At 40.5% G+C, this 15,638-nt stretch overlaps 1 protein-coding gene across 2 annotated transcripts in view; it reads right to left on the bottom strand.

Annotated features, from left to right (window-relative positions):
- Positions 1-15,638, bottom strand: part of MPP7 (MAGUK p55 scaffold protein 7) — a 228,545-nt gene that overhangs the window by 18,953 nt on the left and 193,954 nt on the right. For both annotated transcript variants that reach the window (XM_084876093.1, XM_084876092.1), the window contains one exon: positions 9,648-9,818. In XM_084876093.1, the coding sequence (XP_084732219.1) occupies positions 9,648-9,818 (171 nt within the window). The remainder of the gene's footprint in view (positions 1-9,647; positions 9,819-15,638) is intronic.

The raw sequence follows: 15,638 nt of genomic DNA, 5'->3' as shown, positions 1-15,638 counted from the left end.
AGCTACTCCACTACAGTTATTGCCAGTTCTCACAACCAATGAGTCTGAGGGTTACTTCCTCCCATTGGTACCAACATCAATCAAGGCTCAATTACAACAGGAGGGTACAAACAACTCACACAGAGATACACCTGAATTACATGGCTCAGGTGACCAAGACACTATGCCAATAGGCCCCACAGGATACACACTATATTAGGCTACTTTACAAGACTGGGAGACATAGCAGCTCTGCATAATACATATTATAAAAAACAAAACAAAAGACAAAACACACACACACATACAAAACAACAACAACAAAAAACCCCCCAGAAGGTAGCCAAAAAGAGAAGACAAAAAAACATACCCCCTGAGAAAGAAACCTCCGCCCCAGAAAAGAACTAAACAAAATGGAGACAAGCAATCTCCAAGATGTAGAGTTCAAAACACTGGTAATAGGGATGATAAATGGTCTCAGTGAGAACTGAAAGAGATAGGACACATAAAAATGGAGATAAAAAACAAATAAACAAAAATAAAAAGTCAAAAATGAAGAATACAATAACTGAAATTAAGAATACATTATAAGGAATCAACAGTAGACTAGAGGAAGCAGAGGACTGAATCAGCAATTTGAAAGACAAGTAGCAGAAAACACCAAATCAGAACAACAAGAAAAAATAATTTAAAAAAATGAGGATAGCTTAAGGGACCTCTGGGACAACATCAAATGTACCAACATTTGTATCACAGGGGTACCAGAAAGAGCAAAGAATGGGAAACCTATTTGAACAAATAATAATGGAAAACAAATAATAAAGGAAATAGACATATAAGTCCAGGAAGCACAGAGAGTCCCAAACAAGATAAATCCAACAACAACAACAACAACAACAACAACAAAAAAACCCCACACCAAGACACATCATGATTAAAATGCAAAAAGTTAAAGGTAAAGAGAGAATCTTAAAAGCAGCAAGAGAAAAGCAGTTAGTTGCCTCCAAGGGAGCACCCATGACTCAGCTCATTTCTCAGCAGATATTTTGAAGGCCAGAAATGATTGGCATGAAATATTCAAAGTGATTAAAAGCAAAGATCTACAACCAAGATTATCCTGTCCAACAAAGCTATCATTTAAAATCAAAGGAAAATAAAGAGCTTCCCAGACCAAAAAAAGCTAAAGGACTTCATCACCATCAAACCAGTATTGCAATAAATGTTAAAGGGACTTAAGCACAATGAGATAAAAATATAAATAATAAAATGGCAATAACTACAAATGTATCAAAAATTATTTAACCTGACCAGTGTGGCTCGGTGACTGAGCATCGACCCATGCCATAAGAGGTCACCAGTTCGAATCCTGGTCAGGATACATTCCTGGGTTGCAGGCTTGATCCACAGGAGAGGACATGCAGGAGGCCATTGACTGGTATTTCTCTCTCACTAATGTTTCTATCTCTCTCTCTTTCCTTTCTCTCTCTAAATATCAATAAAACCATATTAAAAATTACTTTAAATGTAAATGGACTGCATATTCCAATCAAAAGATATTGGGTGGTTGAATTGGTAAGGTCACACATCTAGAGTTCTCTTTAACTGGTATTTAAAGCCTGTCTGTCAGACTCTAAAGTCTACATTCTTTCCATTCTACCTATTACCTTATTAAAAGAATGCCAATGAAACATCAAACCGGGTAGCCAGCTGCTCCATTGTCTGTTTCTGGCTAATCCATAACTTCACAGAGTTTTTTACCCTGTTCTAAGCTACCCCACATTTTAGGTAGTGATGACTATCTGTGCTTGTGGAATAAGAAAAGTTTCTGGCTACAAAACATGGCAGAAGCCCAATCTGGAGAATCTCAAAACTTATTCTGTGCAGAACCTCTGAGAAGTCTAAACTCAGCTTCATGAAGATGATGTACACACCAGACCTGGCAATACACACTAGGCACATCTTGATTCAGGACTAAAAATATATATATATATAAAAAAATACAACCATGAAAGAGAGGAGAAATATTGATGAAAGAGAACCAGTGATCGGTGCTTCCTGCACTCCCCCCACCAGGGATCAAGCCCACAACCCAGACTTGTTTCTTGACTGGGAACCACCAGTGACTAGTGCATGGGATGGCACTCAACCAACTAAGCCACACTGGTCAGGGAAAGAATGTTTCTAATCGAACCAGAAATGTATTTCTGTTACATTTTTAAAATTTCATATAAATTACAAAATCACTTTGCAAATTCTGGGAAGAATAAAGCCACATGTATCAATCCCTTTAGTTGAAATTCTTTTTTTTTTAATGTATTTTATTGATTTTTTTACAGAGAGGAAGGGAGAGAGATAGAGAGCTAGAAACATCGATGAGAGAGAAACATCGACCAGTTGCCTCTTGCACACCCCCTACCAAGGATGTGTCCACAACCAATGTACATGCCCTTGACCAGAATCGAACCTGGGACCTTTCAGTCCACAGACTGACGCTCTACCACTGAGCCAAACCAGTTTAGGCTAGTTGAAATTCTTATAAAAAATGTCAATTGGATAATTAAGATCATTGGAAAGGCATATTTTTAAATTACTTTTGTGCATTGTTAGTAACTCACTAATTAAATGCAACCATGAGAGAGAGAAATATTGATAAAAGAGAACCATTGATCAGCTGCCTCCAACATGCACCTCCAACCCCCGAGGGATGGAGCCTGGACCTGGGCATTTGCCCAGCCTGGGAATCTAACTGTGACCTCCGGGTTCATGGGTCCAATCCCTGAGCCAAACCAGCCAGGCATAAGTCACTCTTGAAAGTAGGAAACAGTGTTTTATGTGGTTTTATATAAACATTCATTTACTTCAACCAAAGAAACATAGTCCACTTAGGGTATCAATTAAATGATGCTAAAGTTTCTCGTTAAAAGTTTACATTAAAAAAAATAGTCACATTAACTGTAAAAAATGCCTTTAATTTTATCTGAAGGAGAAAAAAATTTAAAAATCCATATGTAAATTCCTGGTCTTCATATAGGAGCATTTAGACATGTACTGCTTTAAAATATCCTAAATTTAAAAAAGGTTTATGACCAAAGTTTGTACTTTGGTGTTTTAATCATCTACTTATTTGTGTGTTAAGTGCAGATGCTGAGTGAGTGATTATGTACTAGAACAATAATGTATTACTACTGTGAATATAATTTTAATAAAATGTGGTATATACAGTATATATTTTTAATGACACGCATACAAGTCTACAAAGAGTAATTTTTATTTGTAAATATCTGGCATAAAACTTAGTTGTAGTTTTTCTTAAGGCTGATGAGCATCAAATTGAATCGAATAATGTAAACACACATAAAAAGACAGTAACCATGCTGAAGATTATAGTGTTTAATAATCTGTTAGGAAAGGAACTTCTGAGAAAGGGAAATACAAGTAGGTGCAAATAGGCCAAGTTTGTTGTAACACACTAGATATTCATGTAACCGTCATAATGGATTAATGATAAAATACATTCTTATTTGGACTTATGTCCAATGTTAAATTATTTATTAGAAAGAAATCTGTTGTTCTGACCAAGCACTATTCATTTTTGCTACTGATCTTCATACATCTTGGCACAAACATAAAAATGGCATATTAGCCTGGCCAGTGTTACCCAGTGGTTAAGTGTCAACCCATGAAGGAAGAGGTTTGATTGATTCTGATCAGGGTACATGCCTGCGTTGATTGGTTTGATTCTGATCAGGGTACATGCCTGCGTTGTGGGCTCAATCCTCAGTAGGAGGCGTACAGGAGATTTTTGTAATATTGGCCAGACTTGTTACTCTTTTTTTTTTAAATATATTTTATTGATTTTTTACAGAGAGGAAGAGAGAGGAATATAGAGTTAGAAACATCAATGAGAGAGAATCATCGATCAGTCGCTTCTTGCACACCCCTTACTGGGGATGTGCCCGCAACCAAGGTACATGCCCTTGACCGGAATTGAACCCAGGACCTTTCAGTCCACAGACCGATGCTCTACCACTGAGCCAAACCGGTTTCGGTCAGACTTGTTACTCTTACCATCCAGAGAAAAATACCAGAATTACTGAAATCTGCAATAAATATCCAAACTGCTTTTGTTACCTAAAAAACACATTTACTCATTTGATTTACTGAAGGACAAATCAAGCGAAATCTCTAGGTATTGCTCAGATCAGATACATGTAAAAAGTCTACTTATCATATTGTAGCACTATTTTTGTTGCTCTAAGCATAAAATAAAAACAACCATACTATTACCCTGTTTCCCCGAAAATAAGACAGTGTCTTATATTAATTTTTTCTCCCAAAGTTGCACTAGGTCTTATTTTCAGGGGATGTCTTATCTTTCCATGCGCTAGGTCTTATTTTTGGAGGATGTCTTATTTTTGGGGAAACACAGGTATATCTGACTTGCAGTCTTATAATAATCACGGTAATGGGTGGCTGTATTTTTGGACTGGAGAGGGACAAAACTGTTTACATTGTAGGGGTGTCGAACTCAATCAGAGAAGGGGCCAAAATCTAAAATCCAGCCTAAATCGCGGGCCGAATGGTTTACTGAACAGTCATAAACTGACAATGTCATAAACTGACAGCGGAGTGCAGTGATGACAGCGCGGTGCGGGCCACATTGCAAGGCCTGGCTGGCTGGATTTGGCCCGCGGGCCTTGTGTTTGACACATGTGGTTTACAACATGAAATTTCAAGTTCCCTGGGAATCAATCTGTATAGAAAATGTAGCAACTTAGCAACAAGCCCTGATAGAGGCTCAGATTTTCTTTCCTCTGTCGGGGTGAGGGTGGCGGGGGTGGCTGGAGGGAGTGCTATCAATGAAGTATCACCTGAATGCTACTGTCAAAAAAAAAAAAAAAGAAGAAGAAGAAAAAGGGAGTGGGAGCTTGTGGAAAGAGCATCACTTTTCCAAAGCAGCTATTTATTCTAGACTTACATAAACCAAGGCCTATCTCACTTCTTCTACCTCAGGGCTATGACAAAAGTGCAAAATTAAAAGATAAAGATAAAACCACCCATCTTCCTTAGCCAAGCAGAAGAGAGCATGGACAACTTGTTTACTTCAAGAATCTGTTAAAAATTTTGACCTTTCCAATGAGGTACCAGGATCTTCTGATTCAAAATCACAAATTACTGATTCCTCCAAATCCTCTTGGCTTTAATTATCTTCTTTATAATTTATTTTTAAATTTAAATTGTATTAAATTTATTGGGGTAACACTTATTATTCAGCTTCTACAGCATATATCACACTTGAACAACTATACAACTGACCTTATTATTTATTACTAATTTATTATGAATTTTTTGGTGTATCTCCTCCCATTAGAATGTAAACACCTCAAGGGCATGAATGTTTGTGTTGTTCATCAACAAACCCTCGTGCTGAGGAAGTAGCTGGTCCAGTAGGTACTACATAGAAATCAGCTGAATAAACATAACTGTAATTGGTGCCCAGAAATTAAGCTGGAGTATAAACACTTAAGACCACTCGATGTCATAAAGATCCTATGAGATTCTAATAAAGATCATATTTATGTCTTATATGCAAGGATTATATTTTTAAATCCATACCACACTCATAAATCCAACGATGACTCTGGGATTTACAGGTGCCTGTATACGTAAAACCCTCTAGAGCAGAGTAACTCCTACAAGCCTTCAATCAAAGGTCAACTAAAGCTTTGGGAATTCTAACAAACATTAACACTCACGTTTAGTTTTGAGTTACTTTTCTCTCTGCTTTATGTGAGATACCTTTTAGTTTTGCTATAGTTTTATGGAAAAATTATGACAGTCTTATAAATGTCTATTCAAACCACCTCACAGTCTTTACCCAGCACATAAAAGTCAGCACAGAGCAGTACTTAGTGCTCAAACTAAGAACATGAATTTTGCTTCTTATGCTTTGTAACCAAGCAGAACAAGTCACAAATTGTCTGAATATCCACAGATGAATTTTTGCTCTTCTGTTGTCTTACGATGTTTTAGTTTTTGAACACTAAAGCTTTTTTAATGCTCCTTCCCCTGCAAAAACACATTACTTTACTTTTTAAAAGTTAAGTTTCACCAGATAAAACTTATGTAGAAAAATGTACTAATGTACATTTGATCTCAACATACTTTTTGGAAAATACTTTAAATGCAGAAGCAAATATAACACAAACTGTCACTGAAATGTTTTAATGGCTGAAATGTGATTTTGGAAATGAAATACTTCTGATCAAGCTCAAAGTTCTCCACATATTTTTGCCGTGTTAATAACTTGTTAGATTTTAATTTCTTGAACATTAAGTCCAAGAATAAAAATAATGCAATACAGGGAAAATAAAAACTATGTACCTTCTTAACAATCTATATATACATAACCCCGAGTGACCAGTCTACCACTTGACCAGTTGAGTGTTTCACCAGTCACTATGACATGCACTGACCACCGGGGTCAACACAGGAGATGCCCCCTGGTGGTCAGTGTGCTCCCACCCCACAGTCCACAGCAGGAGCGCCACTCAGCTGATCAAGGGGCACCTGCCAGCTAGCGCCTGTGGCAGCATGAGTCTCTCCCACCTCCACAGGAGTGCTGCTGAGAGCAGCAGAGGCAAGCGCTGTGGGGCGGAATGAGAGGGAGTGGTGCAGCGCCTGGCCTGGGCTCAGGCTCCTCCCTGGCTATCTGCTGCTTCACACACTACTACATCCCCTGAGCCTAAGGGGTCCCAGATCGCGAGAGGGTGCAGGTGAGGCTAAGGGACCCCACAGGCGCACGAGTCCATGCACCAGGCCTCTAGTATTTATCTAATAGTTTCAAAGCAAACACAATTATTCCCAATGGCTTTGAAAACACTGAGAAAAACAAATTAGTCTTGAGGAGGACCAGGATGCTAATACACTTTCCATACTCCTATACCTGTTGTAAGAGCCAAGGAACTATTTCCTAAGTACAGTATATGATTTCTACAATAATGAAAAGTAAATAGTCAATTCAGAAATAATCTAGAATTTCCAAAATTCAAGTCTGCTGCTTGATTCCCTTTTAGATGATAAATTGCTAAATAATCTAATTTAATTTATGTGTTTGGGACACTAATGATCAAAATCAGCAGAAGCCTATTCATATTTTAACATTTCATGTTCAACTTATATTTTTAGTTAAAATGGAAGAGTTTTGTTTATTAAAACCTAACTGAGGTAGTAGGAATTGATCTCAGTCTTTGCAAATACTATTTCATTTAACACTCAAACAAACTTATAAAGCAGATGCTCTTATTGTCCTAATTTTTCAGATGAAGAAAAAAAATGCCCCCCCAAAATTTGAAATGTTCAGGTGTCACATGGTTATGAAAGAGCAGAACTGGCTGGAAGGCAGCCTGTTTCTCACCCACCTCACAGGATGTAATAGACTCTAGAAAATAAACTCTAAAAGTCTAATACTACAAATGTGCTACACAACCAAGCTATTAATAAAACCTTTTCTGGACAATGACTACACAGAAGGAAGCGAATAACAGGAAACACTTTTGAAGAATAGTTATATATTACAACCCTGGCTGTCGCTTTTCACTACAGAAGACCATGCTCCAAAAAGGTCACAGGGATGGAAAGGATAGGATTCAAGACTGGCTGGGTGGTTCAGCTGGAGCGACATCCTGTGCACCAAAAAAAATTTGTGGGTTTGATTCTGTTAGGGCACATGCCTTGATCGTGGGTTTGATCCCTAGTCAGGGTGCATATAGGAGACAACTGATCAATGTTTCTCTCTCACATCCATGTTTCTCTATATCGTTCCCTTCCTCTCTTTAGAATCAATAAAAACATATCTTTGGGTAAGGATTAAAACACACACACACAATTAAATCACTTTCCACTATGGAAAATCAAGACCACAGTGATAAGGGTGGGATTAAAAAATTAAAAATTATATTATACTAGAAAGTGCTCCAAAATAGGGAAATAAAGTGTTAGGGGCTAAAGACTTTCTTATAAGAATCCTATATAATAAAGAGGTAATATGCAAATTGACCCTCACACCCTTGCACAAAAAGGCTGACCCCATTTGGTCAAAGATGGCTGGCAGGGGAGGGTAGTTGTGGGGAATCAGGCCACCAGGGGAGGGCAGTTAGGGGTGACCAGGCCTGCAGGGGCTGGGCAGTTGGAAGGGGACCAAGCCTGCATTTAACAAACAAAGCTAGAAAGCAGATGCTCTTATTGTCTTCACTTTTCAGATGAAGAAAAAAATGCCCCAAGAAAATCTGAAATGTTCAGTTGTCACATGGTTACAGAAGAGCGGAACTGGCTGGAAGGCAGCCTGCCTTGCCCCAGAGATCTTTTTCTCACTGTCTCCACCACCTCACACCAAGGGTAGTTGGGGGTGGAGGGACCAGGCCTACAAGGGAGGGCAGTTAAGGGGGACCAAGTCTGCAGGGGAAGGTAGTTGGGAGGGATAAGGCCTGCAGGAGAGGTGTGTTGGGGGCAATCGGGCCTGCAGGGGAGTTGTGTTGGGGACAATCGGCTGGCAGGGGAGCAGTTAGGCATCAATCAGGCTGGCAGGAGAGTGATTAGGGGGTGATCATACTGGCAGGCAGGCAGGCAGTTGGGAGCCAGCAGTCCCAGATTGAAGAGGGTGCAGGCTGAGCTGAGGGTTAACTACCCTCCCCCCGCCCCCCAGTGCACAAATTTCATGCACCAAGCCTCTAGTTTTATAATACAAGCTGAAAATATAATAAATCAATATGAAGCAGACATACCAAGTCTAAAATATCACTGAACAAATCCTGAACAGCAAATTAAGACAAAAGTAAAGGCTTTAAAATCATAATTTAAACACGTGATAACAAAGTACAAAATAAGTGTGATATCAAAATAAATTGCAGCCAGTTTACAGCCACCAACGAAAGAAGGTAATGGCAACTGAACCCATTTCAACAGAGCAACCAGGCTACCTGTGTGCACAGCCTCCCTACATTTGCTTTATAACCAATAATAGTAGTAGCTGAAAAGCAAAAGGCACTCCAGCATCAGCCTGGGTATCTGGGAACGTGGGAGAGATCAGAAACTATGCTAACAAGATTCCCAGCTGACTCAAAGTGTGTAAGTTTGAGAAGCCCTGGAGTTGAGGCTGGAGGCTGGTGGGAAAGGGGAGGGGCAGGGAGCTCCTCCCTCTGAGCAGGGACGCGGATGCTGTCTCTGCCATAAAAACCTACTGAGAGGCAGCCTGGAGTCTGAGCAGAGACTAAGGTCAAGCTGGCCTTTCCCTGGTGACTGGGAGGACTACCCCAGGTGGACTGCCCAACAAGTGAACCGAGTGGAGAGGGATAAAAAACAAGGAAAATCAGCCTGGGATACTTTGGAATAGTTGGTGAATTTTAAGGAGAGCGAAAGTAAGACAGTAATGATAAGTGCAATGCGTGGCCATGCCTGGACAGTGCAGCAAAGGCCATGCACGGCCAACATCTGCTGATCTGCCTGAGGGAGGCCCTATGTGGAAATACTCAGCTCGGCACCCTGAAGGGGGATGGCTCTATGTGAACAGCGGGTGAGACTTTTTAGCTGGAAACTTCAAGTGAGATGTTCTTTGAAGTGAAATTTTTACTATCTCATTTGTTTCATCCGAATTACACACAAACACTTACCAACCAAGACAACAAGCCTGTATTTTTCATTCATTTGTCGCCGATATGGGGTTACTTCCTCATACGTGGGTACGTCAGCTGTATCATATTGATCACTCTTCTTACATTCATACATGGATTTATTTGTTTTCTTATCTTTTCTACTTAGACGGAAACTTCTTCTAAAGCCAGCTGTAAACAGAAAAAAAAAAAATTATTTCTAGTAATAAGAACTAAAAAAAGAAACCCCCTCAAAAAACAAAAATAAAAACCCCTCAAAGTTGGATCAGATTTTTGTTACACCATATTATTGTTATAAGTGCACTTAGTAAGAGAATAAAAATAGATGCTACACAATTTCATTAAAATAACAATTTATAAAAGAATTATCTAACATTTAAATATAAAGCTATAATGACAAATTTTATTTGGTTCTAAATCACAAAAGTTTTCTTCAGAAAACAATGAGTAAAATAACTGCGTTATAAAGTATAATAAGTCAGAAAGCATAAGGATAATTTATCAGGGACTCATTGATGAACACATTTGATAAGAAAAAATTAAAAGCACTTTAAAAACATTTTCAATATAAATGATGGGTTCTCTCATTCATAAACAATGGAATATTTCATGTCATATTCAAAGCATAGACAAACAACATACCTGGGGCACAGACAGGATCTACTGTTAAGAAAGAAAACTAAATTAGGGAAAGCATAGTGTCAAACAGGCCTATGTGTGGGATCAGGCTGATAGAAAACTATCCTGTTCCTAAAAGCAAGTTATGTAACTTCCATGAGATTCCAGGGGAATGGAACCACGGACCTAGCTGCCTCAGGTCTTCTTCTATGGAAGCTCTATGTATTAATGATCTGAAGCATACTGAAATTTGAAAATGTTTCATAGTTTCAATTGTGTACTCATCAACAGGTCATAAAATCTTTTGCTAAGATAACTTTCTAAGTATTTAAATAAACATCATGTCTGCTTAAAACATCCTCTCAGACTCAACTGCTGTCACTTAAAGAGTTCCTTTCCGCAGTCAATTCCCATTTCATTCTGATTGATTTTCATGTTGCAGTATTCTGGTTTTATTTCTTTTCTAGAATAGTGACATTTATCATATGCACCATTCAAGAACTCATAAGCTGTGCAATCAACTCTTAACCAAACCAACCTTTATACTTTCTCAAAAATCCAGATTTTAAGAGAGAGAAAAGAGCCTAATTATCAAAACATATACTATCTAATAAAAGAGTAATATGCAAATTGACCATCACAACAAGACACACATGGCTGCCCCCATGTGGACACAAGATGGCCACCAAAAGATGGCCTGCAGGGGAGGAAAGTTGTGGGAAGTTAGGGGTGACTAGGCCAGTAGAGGAGGGAAGTTGGGGAAAACCAGGCCAGCAAGGAAAGGCAATTGGGGGGGGGGGGGAGGGCAGGCCTGCAGGGGAGGGCAGTTGGGGGCAACTAGGCCTGCAGGGGAGGGCATTTTGGGGGGAGCAGGCCTGCAGCAGAGGGCAGTTGATGGGGGTCAGGCCTGCAGGAAAGAGCAGTTGGGGGGACCAGGCCTGGAGGGGAGAGCAGTTGGGGCACTCAGGCCAGCAGGGAGGGCAGTTAGGGGTAACTGGGTCAGCAGAGGAGGGCAGTTGGGAGAGACCAGGCCAGCAGAGGAGGGCAGTTGAGGGCAACTAGGCCTACAGGGGAGGGCAGTTGGGGGGGACCAGGCCTGCAGGGGAGAGCAGTTTGGGGGCCAGGCCTGCAGGGAAGGGCAGTTGCGGGGGGATCAGGCCTATAGCAGAGGGCAGTTGGGGGGATCAGGCCTGCAGGGAAGAGCAGTTGTGGGCAATCAGGCCAGCAGGGAGGGCAGTTAGGGGTGACCAGGCTAGCAGAGGAGGGCAGTTGGGGGAGATCAGGCTAGCAGGGGAGGGCAGTTGGGGGGGGGAGGGGGCCAGGCCTGCGGGGGAGAGCAATTGGGGGAGACCAGGCCTGCAGGGTAGGGCAGTTGGGGGAGACCCGGCCAGCAGGGGAGGCCAGTTGGGCGCCAGCAGTCTTGGATTGTGAGAGGGATCTCTGACCACCTGTTTAGGCCTGATCCCTATGGGGCAACTAGGCCTGCACCTTATGGGATTGGGCCTAAATGGGGGGGCAGATATCCCTCAAGGTGTCCCAGATTGGAGAGGGTGCAGGCTGGGCTGAGGGACACCCCCACCCCTGTGCAAAAATTTGTGCACTGGGCCTCTAGTACTAGTATATTCTGCATCAGCTCTATAGTACAAAACAATATATATGTATTATATATCTATTTTAAAGACTTTTTTTATATTACTCTTTAAAAAATTTTTTTTTATTATTAATTTCAGAGAGGAAGGAAGAGGGAGAGAGAGAGAGAAACATCAATGATGAGAGAAAATCATTGATCGGCTGCCTCCTGCAAGCTCCCCCACTGGGAATCAAGCTGCAACCCAGGCGTGTGCCCTAACTGGGAATAAAACTGTGACCTCCTGGTTCACAGGTCGACACTCAACCACTGAGCCACACTGGCCCTGTCCAAACATATTTTTAAATATATTCTCTTTAAAAAGAATATTGATTGAGTGTGACATAGAGAAAACTTTAAAAATAAAGTTATTTTATAACAAAATATAAGACTATAATAACTAATCTATGTGAATTTTAGGGACCATACAGAAAAAGAATAGTTATTAGCATTGGATTTAAGAAGTTAATAGGATTCAAAATAAAGGCACTATTAAAAAACAATTATCAATGACTAGGGAGTTATATGACTCACAGAATCAGCTTAATAAAAATCAACCAGTATATTGAGAATAGAATGAAAAAGATAATCTGATAATATATTTCTGTGGACCACCAAGAGTCATTCTGATTTTGAGAAAACACTCAAGATTTATTTGAGGAGAAACATTTACAAAGGATTTTAAAGAAGGAAGATAATTGCTCTAAAACTCTTTGATCAAAGAGAAGAAAGTGAACAGGGTGATGAAACACATTGGTATTTTATATAAGATGAAATTTGAGATAAGCAAAAGGGGCACTGTGCCATCCTGCTCCTGAGAAGAAAAGATGTGTGAATTCTAAAATCCCACATGGAGACAAAATTCAAACTTCTGTGTAAAGGGTCAGAGGACACACTGCACATTAATTTTTACTCTCTCTGTTTTCTAGGATATGGGGAAAGAACCCATAAAAGGGACCCCTAAATATATCTCAGAGTCATTGCAACACCACACCAGAAGTAACCGAGATTCTTGCTACTTCCAATGCTTTAGCAGAGTGGTTTCTAGTCAATGGTCTCTGCCTAATTTGCAGAAATTACTTATCCAATCCCAATTCCACTCTAACTCTGTTACCTATGACTGCTGGCCAAGACTGGAATCTGAGTAATGGGATAGTTTCTGGTTTAGCAGAAAAATGACACATTAGTTTTCCTAACTTTTCTATGCTGGTATTTATTGTTCTAATTTCATGTTTCCATGGTTCTTATCTCCAGAAAGGCAATCTAATATATAAAAATCAGGGTTGTAACGACTGATCATGACCGAAAGCTGACGAACCCAGAAGTCCTGGGTTGCCGGGGCAACCCAGCACTGACTGCTCAGGTGGCTGAGACCCAGAAAGTGAGTCAGGGTCTGATCTTCAGCCTCAGTGGAAGCTATTGCCTCTCTTTCTCTCCCTCTTTCTTTCTGAGCTTCATCAGCAGCTGAGCTTTTCTTTTTCTCCTGGCCTCTGCTGGGGCTGCTGCTAAGCCCCGCTGCTCTGATCAGACCTAGAGATATGTCCAGAGATGCTGACTGGCTTAGGAACTGACCAATCAGAACCAATGTGGGTGCTTTGAAGGACCAATGGTTACCTATGAGACAGAGCTTTTGATGCCGACTGGCATAGAAATCGACCAATCAGAACCAAATTTGGGTGCTGTAGGGAGCCAATGGTTGCCTAGGAGGCAGAGCTTTTGATGCTGACAATGGAAACTGACTGATCAGAACCAAATTGTTGGCAGGGGAGGGCTATTGGAAGTGAGATCAGGCCAGCAGAGGGGACAGTTGGGAGCAATCAGCCTGTCAGCGAAGGGCAGTTAGGGGTGATCAGGCTGGCAGGCAGAGGCAGGGGCAATCAGGCAGGCAGGCAGGTAAGCAGTTAGGAGCCAATGGTGCTAGATTGCGTGAGGGATGTCCAACTGCTGGTTTAGGCCCGACCCCAGAATCAGGCCTAAACCAGCAGTCAGACATCCCCCAAAGGATCCCCAGTTAGAGAGGGTGCAGGCTGAGCTGAGGGAACCACCTATTCCGTGCACGACTTTAGTGCACCAGACCTCTAGTTATAGGATAAGCGGGTAGATCTAGAAATGACCTTCACAATCATTCCTGGTTTGGAGGGAGGGTTTCCTTTGCCACTACAACTTTTGGCACAGGAATAGTTCTAACTAGGTCATAAATGTCTCATCCAAAGCAAATAAAGTCCAATATGAAAACCTGAAATTTTTCTGATCCACAAATCACAGATAAATCCCGAATTTCAATGAAAGTATTAATTTAACTGGGTCTTTATCATTATCTGAAGTTTTTGCTTTCATTGTAAATAATAAAGGGATAGTGGATAAAAGAAAGAAGTAAACAGATTTGTAATGTGAGGATCTTTGGACATCGAAGATGGGGAGCACAGGATGGTTTGGTGATGTTAGCTGTATCTGGTTGTTACAGAACAGGTGCTTGGTAAAAGTTTACTAAATTAAACTTAAAAAGGCAACAACAAAAACCCTACTATCATTTCAGTTTCATTTTCTTATGTAAATTTCAACACAGAAAGGACACATTTGATATTTTCACAAGAAAAAATTACAAAAGGCAGACAAAAGGAGAGAACATTGCAAGCCCCAAGGCTTAGCACTGGAAGGAACCCTGACGCCCTGCTCCCTGGCCAGCACACTCAGTACTGTCAGTGCACTGGCCCCCACACCATGACAAGGTCCTGACCTCATTCACATGCACTTTCTCGGTGGTGACTATCAATCAGAGAAACGCCCATGGTTTTGAGCTTCAGTGCTGGTGCCTTGCCTAATATGCTCCTTTACAAAACAAAGAAAAGGCAATCAGATCACCACATGGATTCTATCACAGCAGCAACATCACTGGGTGTTGAAGCAAAAGACAAGAGGTAGACAAGTCTGCTCTGCTCTGCTGGCTTACCAGCTGTATGACTCGCCAACTTTTAAAAAATGTTTCTAGGCCCATTTTCTCAACTTTAAAATAGTCTCCACCTCACAGTGTTGTTAAGAATTAAACAATTGCCATAAACGAACTGACCCAGTACCTGGCATGTGGTAAACACTACACACTACGGCTGTAAATTACTGCGTGATTATGTCTCCAACTTATTTAAAGTACCTTGAAGGCAGGAACATGTTAAACCTCCATGTGTTCCCACAACATACTGTCTAGCAGGAAAGGGAAAAATAAATTAAGGGGCTTATTAGTAGGTTTTTAACTAGCTAGTGTTACAAAACAGACAAAATATTAAAATTAAAGCCAGATTTAAATGTTAACTATTAAAAGTACCCTATTAAAGAAGTGAGGCATTTTATTTATTTTTAATAATCCTCGCCTAAGGATATGTTTTTATTGCATTTTAGAGAGATGGGAGAGAGAGAAGGGGAGAGGAGGGATGGGGGGAGAGAGAAACACCTATATGAGAGAAAAACATCGATCAGTTGCCTCTCATATTCAGATGCACATATCAATCCCTCTTGGATAGAACCTGTAACTTGGGTAAGTGCCCTGACCAGGAACTGAACCCACCAGCTCTTGGTGTATGGGACAATGGTTAGACCAACTGACCACCAGACCAGGGCAGTGAGGCATTAAAAAAAAAACAAAAAAACAAAAAACAAAACAAAAACACAACAGAAAGATTTAGTGTACCTTAACTATTCATGTTTTTAATTATTATTTCTAGGTATGTATGTTATTTCTGATGCCATATTTA

The sequence above is a fragment of the Pipistrellus hanaki genome (genome assembly GCF_964339955.1).
Source record: "Pipistrellus hanaki genome assembly, chromosome: 1".
Classification (NCBI taxonomy): Eukaryota; Metazoa; Chordata; class Mammalia; order Chiroptera; family Vespertilionidae; genus Pipistrellus; species Pipistrellus hanaki.
The sequence above is the reverse complement of the archived record's forward strand: the minus strand, read 5'-3'. Positions and strand labels throughout refer to the sequence as shown.